This window comes from Sander lucioperca, chromosome 13, assembly GCF_008315115.2.
Source record: "Sander lucioperca isolate FBNREF2018 chromosome 13, SLUC_FBN_1.2, whole genome shotgun sequence".
Lineage (NCBI taxonomy): Eukaryota > Metazoa > Chordata > Actinopteri > Perciformes > Percidae > Sander > Sander lucioperca.
In genome coordinates this window covers 3,253,314-3,275,686 of record NC_050185.1, presented here as the reverse complement: position 1 = coordinate 3,275,686, position 22,373 = coordinate 3,253,314, and the positions used below count along the sequence as shown (strand labels likewise).

At 42.1% G+C, this 22,373-nt stretch overlaps 1 protein-coding gene across 2 annotated transcripts in view; it reads right to left on the bottom strand.

The window, feature by feature from the left end:
• Nucleotides 1-22,373, bottom strand: part of nova1 (NOVA alternative splicing regulator 1) — a 39,887-nt gene continuing 17,514 nt past the window's right edge. Inside the window, exons 1-4 of one of the 2 annotated variants that reach the window (XM_031310934.2) lie at nucleotides 19,928-20,582; nucleotides 17,159-17,302; nucleotides 8,579-8,745; nucleotides 1-8,207 (exon numbers count right to left, since the gene is read on the bottom strand). In XM_031310934.2, the coding sequence (XP_031166794.1) occupies nucleotides 7,188-8,207; nucleotides 8,579-8,745; nucleotides 17,159-17,302; nucleotides 19,928-19,931 (1,335 nt within the window). In that variant the 5' untranslated portion in view covers nucleotides 19,932-20,582 and the 3' untranslated portion in view covers nucleotides 1-7,187. Of the gene's footprint in view, nucleotides 8,208-8,578; nucleotides 8,746-17,158; nucleotides 17,303-19,927; nucleotides 20,583-22,373 lie in introns of those variants that run through there. The other variant, XM_031310933.2, reaches the window with a different exon arrangement.

Sequence of the window (22,373 nt, the reverse complement as noted above, 5' to 3'; positions counted from 1 at the left end):
TGATGTTAAAATGAACATTTATAATGACTCTTTGTTGCCGTCGCAAAAATAATCTTTAAAAAACAATTCAATTATTAACACTGAAATGCTGACTTCACTGGTAGTCCACGAGTCATAAAACACAACTCACTGAATTTCTTTTACAAACACAGTACTACAGTTACATTAAATAGTCATTACCGTTAAATCTATTAATGAAGAATGTTCAAATAAACCAATAATAAAAACAATGACACTTTTAAAATCCTCTCACTTCCTCGCCATAGTAGCTGTTGTCTTTTTTCACCAACAGTGTATCATTTAGAAAATATACTGCTTCCGAGATGTTTCTCTGACAAAAGCAGAAAACAGACTGGCAGCATAACAATAATGGCACATGAGCTCAAACGTCGCACAATTAGGGTGATGTTTATCAAGGGGAGTGGAGATGGGACGTAACCATTCCAGTGATCTAACATTTAGTTATGTAGGCTGGCTGCCTTTTGGCTCAGTATGGAATTATTTGGCACTCTTTCGGACAAATATTTGCCATAAAAAGCTTTCACACTTTTTCGAAAATGGCACAAGAAGACATGTCCCTCTCATTTCTGAATATATTCAGAGGACTTTTTTTTTTTTTTTCATTTTAAAAGACATATAAATGCTGTCCTAGAAAGCCCTTTAGGTAGTTAACATTGTGGACTTTCACAGATTCTCCTCGTCACAAACGTAAGACAGAACCGTTGTCATTAATACCAAAGAGAAATGTACCCAATCAACAAAACATCACTTTTCTTAGGTTGGAATATATTTGATCTTATGCTGTCAGTCCATTTTTTTTTTTTTCCGAGATGGAAAGAACAGAGGTTTAACGAAGTAAAAAACCGAAACCCGGAAAAGAAATTTTACAATGACGTGAAAATGGTTGCAAGGTACTGGCATGCTTTCTTCAGTTTACACTTAAAGCAAGCATTGGAACCCTGCAGAATTGTCCAGATAACCAGAAAAACAAAAGAACAGTCTCGCAGAGTTTTGACAGATAACGAGGTGTAAAATATCCAACACATAACATGTGTTCTTGGGGGATGGAGAAGGTCAACTAAGTTCATGGGAGGTTCAGAGGGTCAAAGACAAAAAAAGAAAAATGGCCTCATGTCAGGTTGGCAAAGAATCCTGTATTTTTCTCAGACGAAAGGGCTCAGAAATACCTTAATCCGTTTAAAGGGCGGACACAGTAGCAGGTGCTCAGTGTGATGGAACACAAATGGCGATGTGGTGTGGGCTGAGAGAGTGACACTCAGGGGGAAGAGCTTTTAAGAGAGGAGCGAGCAGTCTTAGCCAGTTTGTATGTGTTTAAAACCAGTCCTAGCCTTCTTGTGAAAGGGCTCCGTGAGGGGCGGATGAACGTCCAGGACACAGTTGGAGTGAAAAAACAAATAAATATATAACAAAACAACTTTTGGAATGATACTGTAATTCGTTTGGCATTTCGGATGTGAAGCGGTAGATGCAAGGGCGGGGGGGGGGTGGTGACACAAAAGAATGAGAGAAACATCATTCATGTAACGCGGCCTTTACTACTCAAAGTCTAACGGGTTTTCCTCTGTGATGTGATTTGTATCGCGTTGAGGTGGCAGAGGCAATCTTCATTTATGCTGGTGCCGATTATGTCTCTCAGATCTGACTGTTACATAAGCCAGACTTTGAGCTTACATCCCTCAGTACCTTCAGCCCAGTGCTTCAATCCCAATTTGCTGGAGATATGAAACACATTTTTCTAATTTGAAATTTTAAGCAAAAAAAAAAAAAAAAAGAAAAAAGGAGGATGCAAAAGCACAAAAGTGTACAGATCCCTCCTGGTTTCACATAGTTAGTTCAAAAACAAAAGCACTCAGTGATTGACACAAACCTCTGCTGAAGGGAATGTGAAGGAGAAGCCTTCGAGTGAGGAAACAGGTGCTACTTTTCTATTTTGTCTGAGACTCCAGCCCTTTCCATCATTCATGAGACCCAACAGGATCAGGGAATAAATAATAATAATAACATCAGAGCAACAAAGAATGGCAAAAACAAATCAAATACTGTTGAAAGCCAACATGGTTTTGCTTCATTTCACACCCAATATGACCCACTGATCAGTAAAGTGCATTTATGCAACACCAAACAAACAAGATAATGTTGACAGCGAATCGGAAGTTGTGTTAAAAAACATATCTGTTCATGACTATGGCCGTGTGTGGCCTACCTGACTATAGTTGAAATCTGTTATTGACATAGATATTAACTCTACATGTATTTGACATTCCTGCCCTGAATTTACATTAAAGACTGGTAACATTCGACAGAAATAAATAAAATAAAAAGAGTAAATGGGTACATTCATAGATCAGATCTGGGCTTTCATGCTGTGACAAATCTAAAAAAAATCATTATGGGACAGGTTATATGAGGTTCAACCTGTTTGTCAAAGAAATGTGTGCCTGATATCCTAAAAAAAAGCTAAACACAAGGAGCCAATGCACTGAATAACATTTTCACGTTTGCTTGTTTCACATTTCTCACTGTACCTAAAAACCAAAATATCTTCTTGGATGATGTTTAGAGACATGAACTTGATCGATGAGGATTTGATCTGTGTGTGTGTGTGTGCCTTTTTTTTTCGGGCCAACATGACAATAATGAGCTCCCTCCCAACTCACAACATTTAAAAAAAAAACAACTTTTTTTTTTTTTTTAACATGAGGCGAGTAAACTTAAGTGCTTTACATTTGACTGCATGCAGCGTAATGTCTTTGAATGTTGCGAGACACCTCGCAAAATTTTTGTAAATTTTTTTGTTTTCCTCCATAATTTACTTTGATACCATGCAATAGAAGACGTGCAAAAAGATAACACCTAACTCCACAAACACATTTTTGATTGTTAATGGTATGTTATGAATGCTTATAACATGTTATGCTTAGTCCATGCTGGCCTATAGAGACATTTGTGAGACAGCAGTACTGAAGCCACAGGTCAAACAAACACACAAGGGATGCATGGCGTGTAAAACAACATGGAGCCATAAAAATCACAATCTTTAACTCTTACTCTATGTACCTATGGGATAAAAACAATGCACAAAAAGTTCTTTGTTTTCTTAAGTTATGTATTTGATTATCTTTTTCTTAACTTAAAAGACAGTGTTTGATTGGCACTTTGATCAGCACTTCTAAACAAGTTATTGATATCTAACATTTGATCGCACATCTACAATTTCAGAAGCTGCGGAGGTCTAGTTTGGCACAGGTTGTAACTATGGAGTCTATTATTACTTTAACTATCTTACCAATACTGTATAGTAGTCTATACACCTCGTTTTATGCTCCAGCCGTTTAGAGCATGTTTCTATTTAACAGACCAGACATCTTTTCAACTAAAATATTTTGTATAGTTTACTTATCAAATAGCAGCATTTTCATAACTTACAAAAAGTACATGTAAACCTATTCATTCAAAAATCTTAGTAATTTCAAAGGTTCATACAACAGACATGAAACACAAAACAGGACAACATGCTACTATATTGCTTCCAATATTCTTTACATTTTCTTACTGTCAAACTAAATCATCAATGACAGAAATATGGACACCACCGGTTGATGATGAGTCATCATAATGCACAAACAAATTTTGCGAAGCTAATCTTAATCAGGCTTAGTTGGCACTCTCATCATCCACACAAATATAACATAGTTCACATTGTATCGACAACGCTGGACTGCATTTGGACTACAAACTAGAATAGCTACAATAAAGTACATATAGATCATATGACGTGACATATTGTATTCCACAGAAATGAATTCTAGTCATTTTTCAGATAAGAGGATATGCATAAAGGATGTCATTGTTTCGGCTTGAGGTCACAAACAAGTTCCCACCTTACTCTCACTATCTTACGCGTTCTGTCCTTACTACGCTTCCATTAGAGGCTGAAACTTGAGCTCGGTTTGTTCAGCCGACGTGTGAATATCTATTCAACCACGATCTGCCTTCTTTTGGGAGAAAAAAAACAGCACGTTCTCTTCCCTTAAAAAAAGGCCATAGTTCGCGGTCGGAACGTTTCTAAATCCTACATGTTCTTCTTCTAGAGGGAATTTGATATTTTTGAGCGTTGAACGTTGCTGGTTGGTCTTGTGGGTGTCACAGTTTCGGAGGCAGGTGTTTTTCTGTGCATTTTAGCCTTGTGAACTCTACGGCCTGGGGAAATATTTTCTTACCCTTTATGACCTATAGTGCATAACTCCCGCCACCAGCACACCCAACACGCCACCCATGAGAAGACAAGACAAGGAGGAAAGGAGAAAGAGGGGGAGAGCACAGTGTAGGAAGAAGCACAGACAGGGATTAGGACACAGGAGGAACCTCAGAGCGGTGAGGGACAGCAACATGCAGGGGAATAAAATGTCGAGAGAAAGAGGAAATTGAATGAAGGGGGCAGAGAGAAATAGTGTTTGGCACAATGTAATGATCCGAGAGCTTTGAAGGAGAGCTCCCTGCAGTCAAGCAGTCCAGTTGCATTGATAAAACATCCCCTTGTTGTTGTTGTTGTTGTGCTTGTATCTTATTATATGCTAAACTCTTGGGCAGTAACAGGTCATTTTTATGCTTTTTATGATTGCATCGGTGGCCAGATTGTACGTAGTTATGGATGACAGTGAAGCCTTCCAGACACGTAGTGAAAGGAGAGATTTCAGTTAGGAAGAAAGGCTCACTGTTGCAATGTTCAGACACAAAAAGTTGTTTCAAACACTTCCAAATCCGTTTACTTTTAAACATGACTTATGAAAAGTGAAAAGATAAAAACAAAAAAGGCTATTTGTTAAATTCCCTTCCCCCCCCCCCAAAAAAAACGGGAATGGTTCCGATTTTCTAGGACACTGTTCAGCACCAACCCTCACAGCCGTGTATTCAGGAAGCTGATCATAGAGCTTGGGTTGATGGGGACAATTGAAAGATGTCTTAAAAAGTGTGGGGGGGGGGGAGCGGGAACGTAATAGGACTGGAGAAAATACAGTGCAGGGAAAAGTGTGGAGGGAATAATTTGTGGTTTCGCTGATCGAAAAAAAAAGTCTGCTAATTTAAGTGCAATGCATTGGAACTGGTAAAACAGAAACATCACAAGACGCTGGAGAATAAATGCTCTTGTGGAAATATATCCCTTCTGTCAGTATTGGTATAGGTCTGGTTTATGTGACATAGATGTGCACATTAAAATATACTCACATCCCGATAGGGACAGACATGCTTTACATTGTGTTCTTAATGTCTCACAGTGCAGTCTTCAGAGACCCAGTGTACTCAGGATGAACACCATGGATAGCAGCACAGAAGGAAGCCAAGGTAATCTTCGAGTGCTTGGAAATGCTCTAGACAATTAGCCTCCCTGCATTAGACAAACAATTGCCCATAAAAGACAACGATGCCGCAACATTTCACGATGTTTTTATTACGTGCTCCACCCGCAGTCAGCGAGCGTTAACGTGTTTTTGGAACGATAACAGGCTGCCTGAACTGAAGTATCGTTTTTTTGTCTTGATGCAAATTGGGAAGGACGGCTCACGGAAGAAGAAGAAAAAGAAAAAGAAAGTGAGTCCAAACCTTCTTTTCAAGTGTCATTCGACTTCCCTTTCATTGGTGTGTGTCTCTTGACTATTTGGTACCCTTAATGTAAAGGCAATCGTTTCTTTGTTCACAGATATTGGTTCATACAGCTTTTTCTTACGAAAATGCTTTTGTAGTGCTTTTGTTCCCTTTGCTGACTGAACTGGTTAGACACTGCTTCAAAGGTAGTCTGAGCTTTAAGTTGTTTCTTGGGAGTTACAAATGTGTGACTAAGGCAAACACTTTGTCAGGTAAAATCAAGAGTATGGCCAATTTTCTTGTGAAGAAAAAAAAAAGAAAAAGAAGAAAGACCTGCATTGGTAACGCGGATGGACTTGAAATATTAAGACTGGATTGCTTTCTATCATGAAAGGCTGAAATCAATCCTTTTTCAGTAGGTGAGAGGCTGGGTCAGATCCAATGGGCTACTAATGGCTGGGACGACACATCAGCTTTTTTTAAACCAAGAGAATAGTCGCCAGAGAGATTTTGAATTCATGGTAAAGGAGATAGAAACCTAATCCTATAGCACCAAGAACGGGTTAAACAACATATTTCTGTGTGTTTGTAGCTGTGACTGAATATGCAAATGTGTTTCAGCGTTTGTGGGAGCGTTATCTAAGCGTGTTCGTGTGAAATATATTCATACATTCCTGTGTGTCTCCTCTATCCTCTCACATTGATTATTTAACCCCTGAACTATACTTGCAGACAGCAACAGTGAAGTTCAGACTGGGGTTGAGTTATACATCTTTTTTTTTTTTTTTTTTTTCACTGCAACACAATATTTGATCCCTGTAAATAAAAAATAGCGATAGGCTAATATTGTTTTTACATTCAGATCAACCTGCATTCACAGGTTTAAATAATCTATTTGTGTTTGAATGAGACCATGTCAATAAATAAAGGATAACAAATATAAAATACCCAAATTTAGAAACTTCAATTGTGATACGAGCCATAATTCAACATATGTCAACATAGATGTGATTTCTTTAAAGAAATGATACTCAGATTGCTTCCCCATACACTGAGATGACCCCAGGTGCTAGTCATAAAACCTCTCCCCTGTTAGCAATGCCTTCTGCATTGTATACAAAGAGCAAGGTTTGTAAAACAGCTCTATCAGCTGGCTGGAACTTCATCTGAACCGCTCAACTCACCGGGAGCCGAGGTCTGCAACCGAAATCAAAACCAACAAAACCCAAACCCAAAAAGAAAAGAAACAGCTATGAGGTTTTGGAGGAGGGTGAAACCCTGCGGCCTCACCCTTGAATCTGCAGCTTGGCAGTGGACCAGTTCAGCTTACTCTGATCACCATCGTCAAAAGGACTCGACACAAACTTTTAAAAAACATCAGGACGTCAGTCCTAAAAACACATTCACATATCACACACACTTATCTTGGATGTCTCCCCCACCTCCTCCTTTGTGATTCTTTCATTTGAGACTGAAATATTGAACAGATATTTGGACGTTTCTTTTTTCTATTCATCGTGACCCTCTCAATTCCGTTCTATCTCTGTCTTCATCCTTTCCCTCTTTCCTCTTCTTTTTCCTTTTTAGCCCACCTTTTGTGGGTTGGTAGCGCGCACGCCCTGCTCGTAAGTGATCCTCTGGCTGATCAGATACTGCGCTGCTTGCGTGGCGGCCGGCGACCCTGTTATGGTAACTTTACGGTTCCGAGTACCAGGAATGAACTCTCCCTTTTTGGAGATCTGGATGCGGGCTCCTGTTAGCTCCTGGTACTCTACCAGCGTTTTCCCTCCTTTCCCCAAAATGGCGCCAACCAGATTCTCGGGCACAGCAATCTCAACCACGTCCTTGGCCCCATCCGCCAGCTTCTCTGTTGCCAATAGGGAGGAGGCCATCAGTGGGGACGAAGCATTTAGGTAACCATTGGATGCCCCTGTAGCAGCTGCTAGAGAACCCAGGGAGAAGCCCCCGAGGCCTGCAGCGGGGTGGCCAGCGCCGCCGGAGGCATCGCTAGCATAGGAGGCCAGTAGGTTAGCTGCAGCCGCAGCAGCCGGGTTGGCACTAGCTGCCACTGCAGCAAGGACCCCGGAAGCAGCGGCAGGGTTGAGGCCCAGACCTAGGGTGTTAGTGTTGTAGCCGTAGCTGGCCAGCGTGTTGAGGGCTGAGGTGATGGCCAGCAGATCATTGCCAGAGAAGGTGGACATGGTAGCGGGGAAGGCGCCCATTCCTGTTAAGCCGGCCTGGCCCAGGAGGCTGGAGGCAGTGGCAGCTGCCGCGGCTGCGTTGGGCAGCACCTCGGCCGTATTAGCGTAGGGGGAGCCAGTGGGATTGGAGTTGGCCACGGGGCCCGAGACGTTGGAATAGCTGATGTTGAGGCAGCTGCTGCTCTGAGGGTCCTCCTGGATCTTCTGTACTATGATTTCCACAGCCTTGCGGTTCTGTTCGGGTTCCCCACTGATGGTTACCACCCGCTCCTGGAGGTTGATGCCCTCTGGCTTCTGGGAGAGCTGCACCCAAGCCCCTGACTGTTCCATCACTGCTTTCACTGTGGCTCCGCCCTTGCCAATGATCAGCCCAGCTGTGCTATTGGGCACGATCAGTTTGGCCTGTGGAGAAATACAAAAAAAAAAGATTGAAGTAGCAAAACAAGGCAACAAGAGAAGAATTTAACAGCATAAATGGTTGACGGAAAGAGGGCTATCTCTCCCTGAGTCAGAGTACTATACCAGCCCCCGCTTTACTCAGCGATTTGTTAATCCCAGGGGTTTAGGCTGCAGCTGCCACACGGCTCTGTCTTGCTATGAAAGACTGAAGGTAAAAATAACCACATACTCTCACATTTTCCTGACCCCACCAGATTGTGGGTCATGGCCCAGAGAACCAGTAAGACTGCGGACTAATAAATAAGTCCTGGAAGTGAACTGTTAGTACCACATAGTGACCCCTCATGACCTTTACTGACCGCACACTAGCTTACCTGTTTGACGCGGTCGGGGTTGACGGTGGTCTGTGGCTGCAGTATGCTGACTGGTTCCGGTTTCTGGGCGCTCTGGGGCATCTCGCGGACTTTCTCCGCAATAAAGTTGTGGACACCATTGAGGGCTTCAACTGTACCCTGTATCAGACAGACACGCTCTGTTGTTCCTGTGATGATAAAAGAGGAAGAGGACAAACACAAGTGATCCGTTACTGTAATGTGCTCTGAGTGGGTACTTGGCGAGCAGATTTGAGGGATTTGCTACGGGTTGGAATAAAAAAATCTACATTTATATTAAGATGTCTTGGCAATGAAAAATGTTTCTTGACATTTCACAAAAAGAACCAATTACTAAGCTGTTCCTCGCTTCCTCCGTTTACACAATCAACAGAGAAACAGCTGAAAGACAGAACCGTGCTTGGTTAGCGAGCCACAGGGGGGGGAGAAGGATTCCTCTTCAATGATGTAACTCTTTCAGATAATAATACCGAGCCCGTCCTTGCCTTGCAGCTCCAATAGACTAAACACACGCTTGTTCCTCCTCTAGGCTTTTTTTCTACACCCACATTGACGACCCAACCGGCATTCCGTTGCCATGGTAAAGGGGCCAAGCCGTGGAAACAGGTGATGCAACAGCGAGTCCTTTATACTTGCTTGCACGATTTTTAAAACACTCTCCCTTTTGTATCAACCTTCCTGTCTCTTTAACATATCACTGTTCTTTGGCTGAAGTAAATATGAAAATGTCTCCTGATTTTCTTAGATGACTAAACAGACGGCATGAATCTGAATAAGGTCAATATCTTACTGAGAGGAAAGTGTCACATTTTTCCCATTGATTGAGTAAAATGTGTAAATGGAAAGACCAGCTGATAAGGGGACCTCTGAGTGTCTGGGAGGCACTGCTTTACTTTCATTGTTGGCATTTCCATTTCTAATTTAATTGAATCTAAAATTAAAAGACTGGATGGCACACACACATCTACACCGGTCCTCCTACCCATTTATTAAAACACAGAAAATGCTAAAATGAATCCAGGGAAATAAGTCAAAGTCAGACCTGATTGGCTTTATGGCACAGACATGTCTAATAATGGATGTAAAAAGTCAATAGGTCAGTTCAAGCATATCAGGAAAAGCAGTAGGATTATCTAATTGGGCAAAATTGGGGAAAGGGCACCTGATCTGCCTGAACTTATTGCCATAGTTATTAAGTTCACCATTATAGACATAAAGGCCTACATAATGCATGAAAAACATTAAAATAAAACTTTTTTTTTTTTTCTGAATATTTCACTATAATTCTGACGGTCACCTTATTTTTTACATAAAGTGACCAAAATAGACCAAAATACAAATCCCGCTGAAAGACAAACAAGCATACAATCTCTAAGAGGTTTGGACAGAAGCACAGGTGTTACTGTGCTGCACCTGCCGGTCATTCTTGAAGTGACATAGTGACAGACTGAAGCCAGGCAACTTGACCTGTTAGAGATTTTTGTGTCGGCCCATAAAATCTGCAGTCAGTTGTCATTAAAAATGAAACAGACAGGACAAACTGTTGTTTCCCATTGTTTCTATTAACGGTGTCTTTGCTGGAGGAAATTGTAAAAGAACATTATTTAGTGTGTATTGAATGCTCTTGTATATGCAGTCAGGATACAAACATAAGGCACACATTATTAAATACGAGGAGGTTGGAAGTGAAATGTGTGCATGCAAAACTTAATCACACTAGAGGTAAGCATTAAAAAACTGAGGCTGACAGCAATTTCACCTTAGTCTGACTTATTGGAATACTCTACTTCGCTTGGTACAGCATCCTCTAAACATCTCTGCATCTAGAAAGGTTTTGAAGGAGTGACAGTGCTGTATCCAGAGGAGTTCATCCCTAAGTCAGAGACCATCACTACAACTTTTGTCCACACCATAAAGAGGACATGAAACTGTCTGAATGTTACATTTTTATTCTCAAAACGTTTCACTTCCTTAATTGCTTGCATCAGCTTTTGCCTTCTGTCTCACCTTGAGGGTGAAGGATTTCAGAATAAAACCTCTGGGTTTGGAAATGCAGTAAGAGTTGGCAGGAGGGGGGGAGAAATGTTTCAGTGCCCCTGAGAGCACACATCATAGGCTTCAGCTTTCCCCAAGAGACCAATGACTCTATCTTGATCTTGGAGTAAGACCGTTTCAATATTTTCTGTCTTGTTGATTGAGCTTTTCTGTGATGAGACTCTGCCTCTATCTTAGTTCGTCCAAATCCTTTTTTTCTGATTTATTAAAACTGTTAGCATGCCACACATAAAGTATCACTTATAATTACTGTCAACACATCAGCAGATTTTTAAAGTAATTATTCACACTACAAATTGAGCTGGAATGTTTTTTTTTCCCCGGAAATCCCAGTGCTGAATATATTCTTCGTGTCACGTCGTTGCCATATGGCTTGCTTTTCTAAAATGTAAACACTGATTTTAAGGATCTTTTGCAGCAAGCTATTTATATCCAGTAAATCAGTGTGCTGGAAAACTTTTACATGACATGACACCCTGACCACACGTTCACAACAAGCCCTGTTGCCATCTTTGAAAAAAAGACAGTAACCACACCATGCTTATCATAGACTTTTTCTGGCATTTAGAATGAAGACATGAGCCATTAAATTACTGACTGTCATGTACCTGGTCCTAACATGCTGTAAGACAGTCAAGTAACGCTTTTTTTACCAGTAAATTGATAATGTAGGCAGAAACCGGATACTGTGGGACATTTGGAATAATAGATAGTATCAGTTAGGACTGCACAAATCTGCAGGAGGATCTGATGTCTGTCGCATTCCAATTCACCAGGGATTTTAATATTAAAGGGACTACTGACACAAAGTCAGGACCTAAAGGAAGGCTTACAGACTGCAATTGTCATTTTAAGGGTGTTAACGGGTACGGCTGGCGATATCCTACATTTTTATTATTATATGTCAAGAAATCTCCTGAAAAGACCAAATCCAACAACACATTAGTCCATTGTTCACTTCTTTCCCCAGTCAGACCCAAGACCATTGGTTCCTACTAAATCTTTAAAAACAGGTCACATGTGTATTGTTTCATTTTTTTTGAAAAAGCTCAGTGATTTCCTAAAACAGCAGGGCACTGTAGTTTTTAGTAAAGATGTCTATAACAGGAGCAAATTTGCATTTGTTGGGGACTATTTTCAGCAGTGAATTAATACATATGTGGTGCTTTAGCGAGTATCTGGGGCAGCAGGTCGTGCATGTGGGATAAACTACAGTGTGTGTGTGCGCGCGTGTGTGCGCGCGTGCGTGTATGCGTGCGTGCGTACATGGTAATGAAGGAACATGTTACCTATTGTAACAGTTTCTCATTGGACTGTTCTTAGTAGTTTTTGGACAACATTAGAGTTATATGGCATAGAGGAAAAGTAGGCTTTAGATTCACACACAATACTTGTTAGTACTGTAACATACATAATAGTTGGTTTGGGTCTTTACATGGGATTTGTCGACAATAACAAAAATAGAAAATAGCACCAGACTTATCCTTACTAAAACTGACTTTTCAAGTATGTATCAGAAATACATAATCAGAAACACAAATCAAATACATCAAATAAATTACATGACAAGACTTGAGAGTTGCAATAGGAAACTAAAACATGATGTGAACTTGGAAAACAACGGCTGGTCACGTCACACTGTAAACCAATTTCATGTGAGGACATCTGGCTGTGCGGTGAATGAGGCTGTACAGTCATTTCAGCGAGTTCAGCTCCATGCTTATTCTAACAAACAAATGACAACATTTGCAGACTAAAATTACTAGATCTCTGATTATAGTGTTGATGGATGCCATGTAGCATGATGTAGTAGCTACACAAATCCAGGGACAGTTTGTGAATGCTACCACTAACGGTGAACTTCTAAAAATGTGACACTGACTGTAACGTTCTAAAGTCACGGTTATCGATGCCAAATGATGTGCGTCTTGTATAATTTCCTGTTGGCAAAAAAATCATGAAGCATATTAATATCTTGTTTACTTACAACCAAAATACTGCACTGTCGTGATTAGTAAAAATGGGTACCTGGTAGCATTAGTTTTGTATGGAATTGCAAAGCAGCTTGCAGTAATTAAAAGCAAATCAGGCAATGTCTGGCAACATATTAACTCATTAGTGGGCAAGAAAAGAGAAGTAGAAAATATATATTTTCTACATAATGACTCCTTATAACTGCCTCTGCCTCTTTTCATTTCCTTATTAAATCACTATTTTCCAAATGGCTAGCACTTTCATTCTGTAGGCTATCACTTCAAGACTTATGGCTGCTAAAGGTGGCTAGCATAGCAATAGCCGAAATACCTCTTTAAATGATGAACTTCTCCCCTAAACTAGTTGCTAGCATAGCTGCTAACTAGTCACAATTAGCAGCTATGCTAGCCACTAATTTGGGGGAGAAGTTTATTATTTAAAGGGGTATTTCGGCAATTTAGTAATAGACTTCCATAAAGTTTGGGGACTTGCAAAAGACGGAATACCCCGACTGGTAAATGTCCATGTTTTTAAAACTCCACACCTCCAGTTTGTAATGAAGGCTTTCAGTTAAAATGTATAGTCTATGACCCCAAGCTGATAACCCTGATTGCATCATCAACTACAGTATTTCCACAGGCTGAGCCCTGCTCCTGGTGTAGTAAACTGACCTCCATGTGTGAAATTGGTGGAGTGCCCTTTGAATCGACTGACCTTTGCCGATCGCAAAACAATGGCGGCAGCTGTTCGGTTGTGTATAACATCCGATATTGTGCAAACAGAGAGCCTTGCTCTCCAATACAGCACCATAAAGCAGAACAATACTTCAGACTACTACAGTGTGCTACAACTGTTCCTGATGGAAGTTGGTCACCAGGAAGAGCTGTTGTTCACTGGAGGCACAGCCATGAATCTGGAGAAAGAAAAAGGCTGCGGTTTCCATTAGTTTGAAGCCCATGATGTCATCCCAGACAGAATACTGATACTGTCCTATAGGGAGCGTTAGTGAGTGCAGTAAATATACTGCGTATAAAGCTACAGTTGAAAAACAACTAACTGTGCCTTTGCTGTAGTTTCTTTGTCTTTCTTTGACTTTTTGAGAGAAATACCTCACCTAATGGAATAGCGGTGCTTTCCAGTATGAGGTCACATACTGTGATTGATTTTAATGATCACATAATGGAAAACATACACCCAGTGTTACTATGACATCACAACAGCCTCATCTGTTGTATGCTGTACAAAGTAACTCAATACATGAACTTGGCCGGAGTCCAGCAGCACCAAGCAAAGAGTTTGAAGTTTTGTTTCTAAGTTTGTGTTCAAATCGTGAAACTCCCACAGCTCTCACTGCAGCTGCTTAAATATGCGGATGTGTGTAAGTAGGTGTGAGTAGGTGTGTGTATGTGCTGAATGCGCTGTACGAGTGGGCGAATGCACGGCGTGCTGCATTTATGGGGGCTCAAGTAATTGAGCATGCAACCGTTCGGATGGGTTCAAACCAAATAGTAAAAACAAAACGGTCACTGCCCATGTGTTATGAGACAAGCATGCAAACAAACTTTTAAGAGAAGTATGATGTCATCGTATCTGGCCTGAACTCTCCCAACTACCAGGAACCAAATCTGAGAGAAACAGTGAGCGGGGAGGAGGAAAAAGGAAACTTGGCATGTGTTGGAGCAGCTTGACTACAGCTGGGACAGGGGTCATGTCTACAGAGAGAGATTGAAACAGGCTATTTCTGGGTCTGCCCCCCCCCCGTCCCCGTCCCCTCGCTCACATACAATCATGTATCATCCACACCCTTCACTATCTCCGCTCATCCATCTCAGTCGGCCACAGCAGGGCCCAGTTGTACCGTTCCTATCAAGACCTTTGAATTCAGGGTCTCACGTCTTACACTGACAGATGGGAGATGTGAGGTGGGTGGGAGTTTCAGACTGAGCCATCACAGAAAGGAGTGCAGAAGAAAATGGCTGCATCGCTTGCTGTCTGTCCCTTGATTTCTCTAGTGTGCGATTGTGCTGTAGTTGGAGTGTGCCCAGGCTGCCGCAGGATGAGAGGTGAGGGCCTGGACTGTGTGTAATGGCATTAGCATGCTATATTAGCCCAAACTGCAGCTGATTCAACAATGAACGAAGGGAAAACCGATGTAGCTGATAAGTTTAACATGTGGAATTGCTCGCCTCTAAAATCCAGGATTGGATTTTAAATCAACATCTATATGTTGCTGTTACAAACTTCACCGAGTTGCCCATAATGAATAGCTAGGAGGTTTTTAAAGCTTTAGCCTGTACTGACTTCTCAGGAAGCGGCACTCTCAGCTATTGTGTAGTGTACAGTAGCAGTCGTTTCATTTTACTTGTGTGGGCCAGAACAAGCACCCAATCAAATCCTTGCCAGCACCCTCTCCCTGAACTCCTCTTCTCACTCATCACGATAATGAGTAGGGGGATGGGCAGAGCAGGTGGTGGCCTATGAAAACATCTACAATCCAAAGAGAGAAATAAGGATACGTATCACTCCTTGTTCCTATGCCAGTGAAGTAGCCATACTTCATTCCCTTAAACATAGTTGGCCTCGTATGTGGAGAATTTCGAGCCGTGCCCTCCGAACACGCATCCTTTCATCATGGCAGAACAGAACAGAAGCAAGGTGGAAGAAAAAGTACAGAACAAATATTTGCTCGCACATCCTTCTTTTCCTCTCCCCCAGTGCCGAGTAATTCTGCCACGATTCTGTCAGTCCAATATATCAAATGTAACTCCCAACAGAACCGGTCTAATTCAACCCATGTTGTGCATTTTTTCTTGTACAGTAGGCGTAACATCTTGTGTTCTCAATAATCTAAGGATCAGCTGAAATTGCAGATGTCACAGGACAGATTCAATAAAGAAGGTAGCCATTATGATGCAAAATTGAGTTCTGGGGAAAAATCTTTTTCTGCTTTTGCTGTTTTATAGTGGTAGTTGCGTAAAAGAGGACTGACTGTGAACCCTATCATTTAAAAACATCTGTAATCTTTTTTCACATGCATATTTTGTGCTACTCGTATTTCATAGGTCTTGTGCAATGCTATATATTTCCTATGTAAGGCTTTTGTTTTATACTAAATATGTATACAGTAAAAAGTGTACTACTACACAGGGATTATTTGCTTGCATCAGGTATCACAGAAAACATCTGGACCTAATAAGCAGCGAGATACTCAGCACCTGTTATTTTTCAGCAGGTTGAAGCCTCCTCTGAGGCATGAAGGACGAACACCCAGACTCCTCTACGGCTCAGCCATTTGTGTTTGCAGGATAAGATGGTTCAGCTTTAACCTCCATGTGATAGGGGTCACTGAGCTGCACAACCAACCTTCTCCTGTTGCCCGTGAAACTCTCCAGCATAATTAATACTTTCGATGTATGCCGTGCCCTCTGCGTCACAGTATTTGTGCTCATTTTTTGGGAGAAATAAAATGGAAGCCCCGTTCATTCAATTTCCCCAGAAAAGTAAGTGAATGCACCGGCATAAAACTGTGAATACTGTACGAGCAAATCAACCCTGCAATGGACGTTGCAACCTGCCAGCAGGCACCTTAATTGAAACTGAAATTGTGGCAGATTTAAATGCTGCGTCTGACAGCTGTTAACGGCACTGTCCATGCTCAGAAGCTTTTTGGCTAATGTTCTTTAGAATATTTGTTTAAATATGAATATAAATAACCTTGTAATGTTTTCAGTTAATTTAGTCGTGTCAAACTAAAGTGGAACTTTAACGGAATATAATTTTTAAAGCTTTGTCTTTACAGTCTGCAAAATGAAGCTAATACCGGTGAATTTGCCGTGCACTACCCCTGGCTATCTCCCCGCTGTAAAAACTGGGCGCTGCAGGTTTTTTAATAACAAGTCGTCCAAATTAACATCAATGCTGTCAACACATCCAGGGCCGTACTTCTGTTCTTCACAATGAAATGGCATGCTTCAACAACTCCAAATGATGCAGTAAAAGCTCCTTAATTTCCGCTTTGAATGTAAAGTTATACCGCCACCTGAGCGTCGCCCACGCATTCTTACTGCTTTCTCTAATCAAAATTAGACATGTATGAAAATCCACACATACATTCTTAGATGTGTATAAATTAATTCTATTTGCACTTTTGGGACATCGCCCAGGAAAAGCACTGCGAAAAGACCGGAAACGGGGTTAGACCGGATGTGTCCGGATATGGCCAATGGCCGAACATGGAAAAAGTTACGTTAACATCTACGTGCATGTTTAATCCCTCAATGACATACAAAGAATCAAGTCCAAAGTGTTTATGATTGGTTTGTGATTAAAATAGATTGCAATTACTTGGGGGAAGCCAAATGAAGAGGACATATCAAATGCTCTCTTGCACCAAAGCATCACTCCTTCAGCTGGGTAATGAGTCAGACCACTCCTCTCATATATATATATATATATATATATATATATATATATATATATATATATAAAAGCTTTAATGCTCATCGATTTTAATAACTGAGCGTTCATTCTTACCTGGGTAGAAGTCTTTGGATTTGGACAGCTTAATGGTGGCACCCGTCTCTTTCTGCAGTTGTACGATGGTCTGGCCGCCCTTGCCAATTATAGAGCCGGCTGCATAGCTGGGGATCAGCACCTTCAGGAAGTACTCACCCTCCTCTGGCGGAGAGACACACAAAGTGGGAAAGGGTCACATCTCGTGAAGTAGCTCTGTACATCAGCATATACACCATACTGGTGCCCAATCCCCCAATATCCTCAGCAAGCAAATACATCACAATGGGGAAACATAGCTTTGACATATATGGGGAAAAGCAATAATAGAATCTTGTGTCTGTACTCCTCTGGTGAAGGAAGGTATTTGGAAAAAAGATTTTGCCTTTTGAGTTCCTTGTTGCTTTCAGTGTATTCACATTTTATCAGAGACTGTGACATGTTCTGTGTCCTGTCCCAGATTTCTTGTAGAGTAAATGATGACCTCCTTTCCAGTTTGCAGAGGTCTAATTTTAACTGTTTTCAAGGAGTTTTAGAAAACCTCTGACTAAATACAAAGCCAGGTCCTTTGTCACTAGTAATTATTTACACATGGATAAAAGGAATGTAGAATAAACAGTCCAATCTGACTGCACAAGGTAGCCTGTATATTCTAAGAAAGAAAGTTACACACTTAGGACTAAATGCTTGTTCATGAATGCCAATACAGAGTGATCCTTTGTGATTAACAGACATGAGAAGAACATATGGGAACCAATCCCACAGATTTGTTCAAAGGGTATACTGCCAAGATGGTCTAAAGCTCCTCCATTTTGGAAGGGGCTTCTGTGGCTTACTGTACAGTGGCTGGTAGCAGTCAGTGATTGACAGCCCGTCAGTTGGAAGAATTTGCCAGCAAACATGTTTCTCCCTTTCAGTTGTGGAAGTTACTTTTCCTGCAATGCTAATTAAGAATGAATCCGCACCAAAGCGGGCAGTGTACGTCCAAGAAAACCCTGATCACATTGAGTGTGCTAATCTAGTAAAAAGCAATCAACCATATATATGGCGCTTGGCCCAAATATAATAAAAAAAACCTGACAACAACAAAAGTAATATATCTATAGATGTGGGGCGGCTTTGATTCCCCACTGAATTCCAAATATTATATCGGTGACATCATGGTAAACACTTGGTTCAGGTGCGTTCGTAGCACTGGTACAAATCATCTCCTCTGCATGCTGATTTCGATGCAATGACGTCATGTTCGATCCTTTTCAGCTGCCTCAAGGGTGACGTCACTCGAGCGGGCAGAGATGTAAAAATGCACTGTCCATCTTTGTAGGGCCAGATTTCTAATACGTTTTCAGGTGTAGTGTGATAAGAGATTTCGGAACGCAGATGCCAAAGCCACACGGTCGGCCGACATGTCACTGCATCCTATGGTTTGTGGAGGGTATCGAATGTGGGGGCTTGACCGGCATGGCGGGGAGACAAGACGGATGGATGGAGGCAGACCGCCCTGCACTGAGATCAACCTGTTGCCTCAGTAATGCACTCATTAGATTCAGATGTGAATGAACATGGCACTGTGACATTAAGGAATTTCACAGCCTACAAGGAGCTCTTCTCCTTATTGCATTAATATGCCCCTCATGTTCCATTCAGACACAGGCTTGTTTTCGTGCACATCACACGTAATCAATGGCTCTGACAAATATGCGGACAATGACACGATTGTTTTGATTTTTTTTGATTTTGATTCTTTTGATTTAGATTAATTAGCCATAGTTGGGGCGAGAATCCCAAATCCCAGAACATATCCCGCATGCGTTTACCTGAGAGCACAGACATGAAATGAAAATGTACATCACCATCGAAAGCTAGTAAATATGTCAGGTGCTGGTCAATATGTCATCCTAGAAAGAGAAATAGGAGATAAACCTGAACATGGACATCACATAACCAGCTATGTTCATCTCTGGCCATTGTCTGATCTTTGTATTTCAGGCTATATTGCAGTCAGCTCTTTGCTTTTCTCACGATGAATAAAAATAAAATGACCTTGGTGGAAAAATAAAGATCATGCATGTCTGACACGGTTGCCGTAAAGGTTCTGAGCCCTCACTCCTATCACAGGATATCTGATACCGTAGCTACACAAAGAATTTAATTTGAATGACGCTGATTGCAGAATGCAAACATCCAAAGACCTGTTGTTGACAGGCAAGCCAAAAACCCACTGCGTAACTTTCTACTCCTCTTCAACCAGAGTAAACCCAGCAGGGGAGGAAGCCACTAAGATTCTCTCCATTGCCCTCACAGCCACGGTGGCTGTCATTAGTCAATAATTAATTCTGCCCTAGTGTCTGAGATCACAGTAACAGGTTTTAATGGCGTCATGTGGTAGAGTAAACATGGCAATCTGTTGCTGCAATCCGCCAGGGAACGGGAGCAGTCGGGGCACATTGGGAAGCTCAGCCAGTGGGGTGTTAGTTCAAACCCCTGCCTCCAACGCTGGAAGGATGGCTTGGAGGAGAGGCACGGACGCTGAGCCAAATGTGTTTAGTTAAGTCACTCAGGGGGGTGGGTCAGGAGGAAATGCCTTGTGACCGTCCTCCCTCCTTTCTCACTACCCCTCCAAGTACCCATTCTGCATTTCAATGGACTAACCTGCTGCTGACAGGCAGCAAGGACGATGGAACAAAAATGGGCAATAACGGACAAATGAGCCTTAGGTGCTGGAAATTGCACGCACTCTATCATGATGGATAAATTCAACAAGTCAGACAAAAAGAGTTTGAGGCTTACCCATTCTGAGATCTGCTGCTTCTCAAGTCCTCTGTCAGATCGCCATCAATGCCGGGGCACAATCTCTAAAGGGGATCTGAACGTTAGCCTCGGCATAGGTGCAATGGTAGTGTTGAGGAATGCGGCCAGTCGACTTTTTCCACCGAGGTCTAATTCATCAGTGGGTGCAGAAAAAGAGATTTCACCGCAGCATCCGAGCCATGCCTGCAGCTGGCCAGAGCCTCAATTGTCTGAAAAAATGCTAATGCAGGCTCTCAGTGTTTTCAGTGAAAGACGGCACGCATTGTTCAAGCCTGCATCGGTTTGAAGGGGGGGGGGTCTTCCCTGCCGCATCACCCTTTTCACTGCTCTCATCCATATTCATCGAGTGGCCTGTCCGTCTGCAGCAGCACGCAGGACTGACACCTCGCTCGGCCAATGGGTAGCCTCCTCCTTCAAGCACGTCATGTCCCCACCCCCCCGTTGCCGGTCCCAAAAAATTTAATTTTCTCCTCTACTCCGCCTCTTTTGACGCAGCACTATAAAGTATGGCAGTCCATTCACTCACTTTCTTTAGTGGAAAGTGACAAAGGTGAAGTGGCTTGGGGAGCGGGCTTCAGCGCTGAATGGGGAAGCATGTAGAGTGACCTTCAACAGTGGCTGAAGAGGTCTACGGATAACATAAGCAGATGATGAAGGAGGTGGAGGAGGAGTGATCTGAGACAGCGTGCCTTACGCCACCCACCCTTCTTTCCTCCTGTCCCCCACCCCCAATCCCTTAGACGGCCATGTTTGAGAGGGCGGAGGGGCTCATCAACCATTGCAAATGGCAGTGCCGCAGAATGGTGGAGGGGGGTGATGAAGCCAATCACTACGCCTATAAATCTTACGCCGAGAGGTATCTTAAGCGACTGAATGTGTGTAAAAACTGCAATGTGCATGTGTAAGTGCCTGTGTGTGGACATGGGATGTCCAGCTTCATTTAATAGTGCTTTCCAGGGAACCTGCAAAAAGGGAACTCCTTTTTTTATCCTGGCTGCTGATTAGTTTCATCCACAAATCAAACCCTAACATCGTGGCCCGTTTGGTTTTGGAGCGAATGGCTTCCAGAAAATTCTAATATTCACTGAGAGATGCTCTACTATATAGACACAGCCTCCCTGTAGACTCCACTCCCTCTCACGGTCTATCTATCTCTCCTTTTCTCTCCGCTTTGCTCTGTCTTCATTTCTATCGCTCTCTCTCATTCTCTCTTTCACTGCCACCTGGCAAATTCACAGTCCGCTCACGTCACATCGCTCTGCAAGGGCACCTGTGTCCTTCCCACCAAAAAATATTTGTAAAAAAAAAAATACAGCCCACATTCCTGTGCCAACCTTTCCATTAGTAACATTACGAGATCATACATAATCCCTCAGCCACACAACCTTTTGGAAGGCACATGCTTGCCAGCAACACAGGCTCAGAGTATGGGTAATTAGGGAGAGAAATGAATGAAAGATGCTCATTCTGAGGAGAGAAGGGCAATGCTGATAAAAGAGGAGTCATTTCGCTCATTCAGTGTCCACAGCTCGTAATGCACAACGAGGGGGCTCAGCTTTGAAAGAGCACAGGCTTTCTTCTCTTTGTTGGAACTGCCAGTCATGTTAATGATCAGTTCAGTAGGAATAATGTGATCAATATCAGACGTAGTCAAGGGGTTGGTGATTACAGGGACGGCTGAGGATTATCAGGCAGTCTACCACTACCGGCAGACAAGGCTGTGGGTTTGCAGTGTGATGCATGTAGATCACATGAAACAGGAGGTGATGCTAAAACACATTACATAAAGCACAGGGTGACAAGATATTTATAAAAAAAAAAAAGCATCTGTTTTGTGTGGGAGTCATCACAAATGGTCTAAATGTGCATTTCATGTGCACATATACAGAGCGCTTCGGTTCCTGAGCTCAGCCTGCAGTGCTGTGGTCCAAATTAGCCTCAGATACTTATCAGAATGGCCGGAGGATTGGCTGCCATTTCACCTCTGTAAATCTAATTTTGGTAAGCTGCTGCATTTATATGCTAACACCTTAGAGACAATGCCGGGCTAAGATGAACCACATAAATGTCATTTATTTTAGAATAAAATTCCTTGAATACATTTATATTGATTTTGGAGAGCAATAAAGGGCCTGCAGAGTGTTTTCACAGAACACAGATGCTGCTTGGCTCAACTGTTCAGGTCAAACTATACACCAAATAAATTGTACATGTTAAAAATCAACCATGTTAAAGGTCCTACAAAATGAGTTATTCCTTTGCATGTTCAGTTCATACAGTTCCTGAATCTTAACATTTATTTTAAGATGGTCACCATAGGTTGTTGTGGTGACAGAAAGCATACTGCATAACACCTACTTTATTATAATTTGCAATATGAATTGCGTGTCCATCTGGTTTTCTAAAACGCACAAAATAAGGGCAA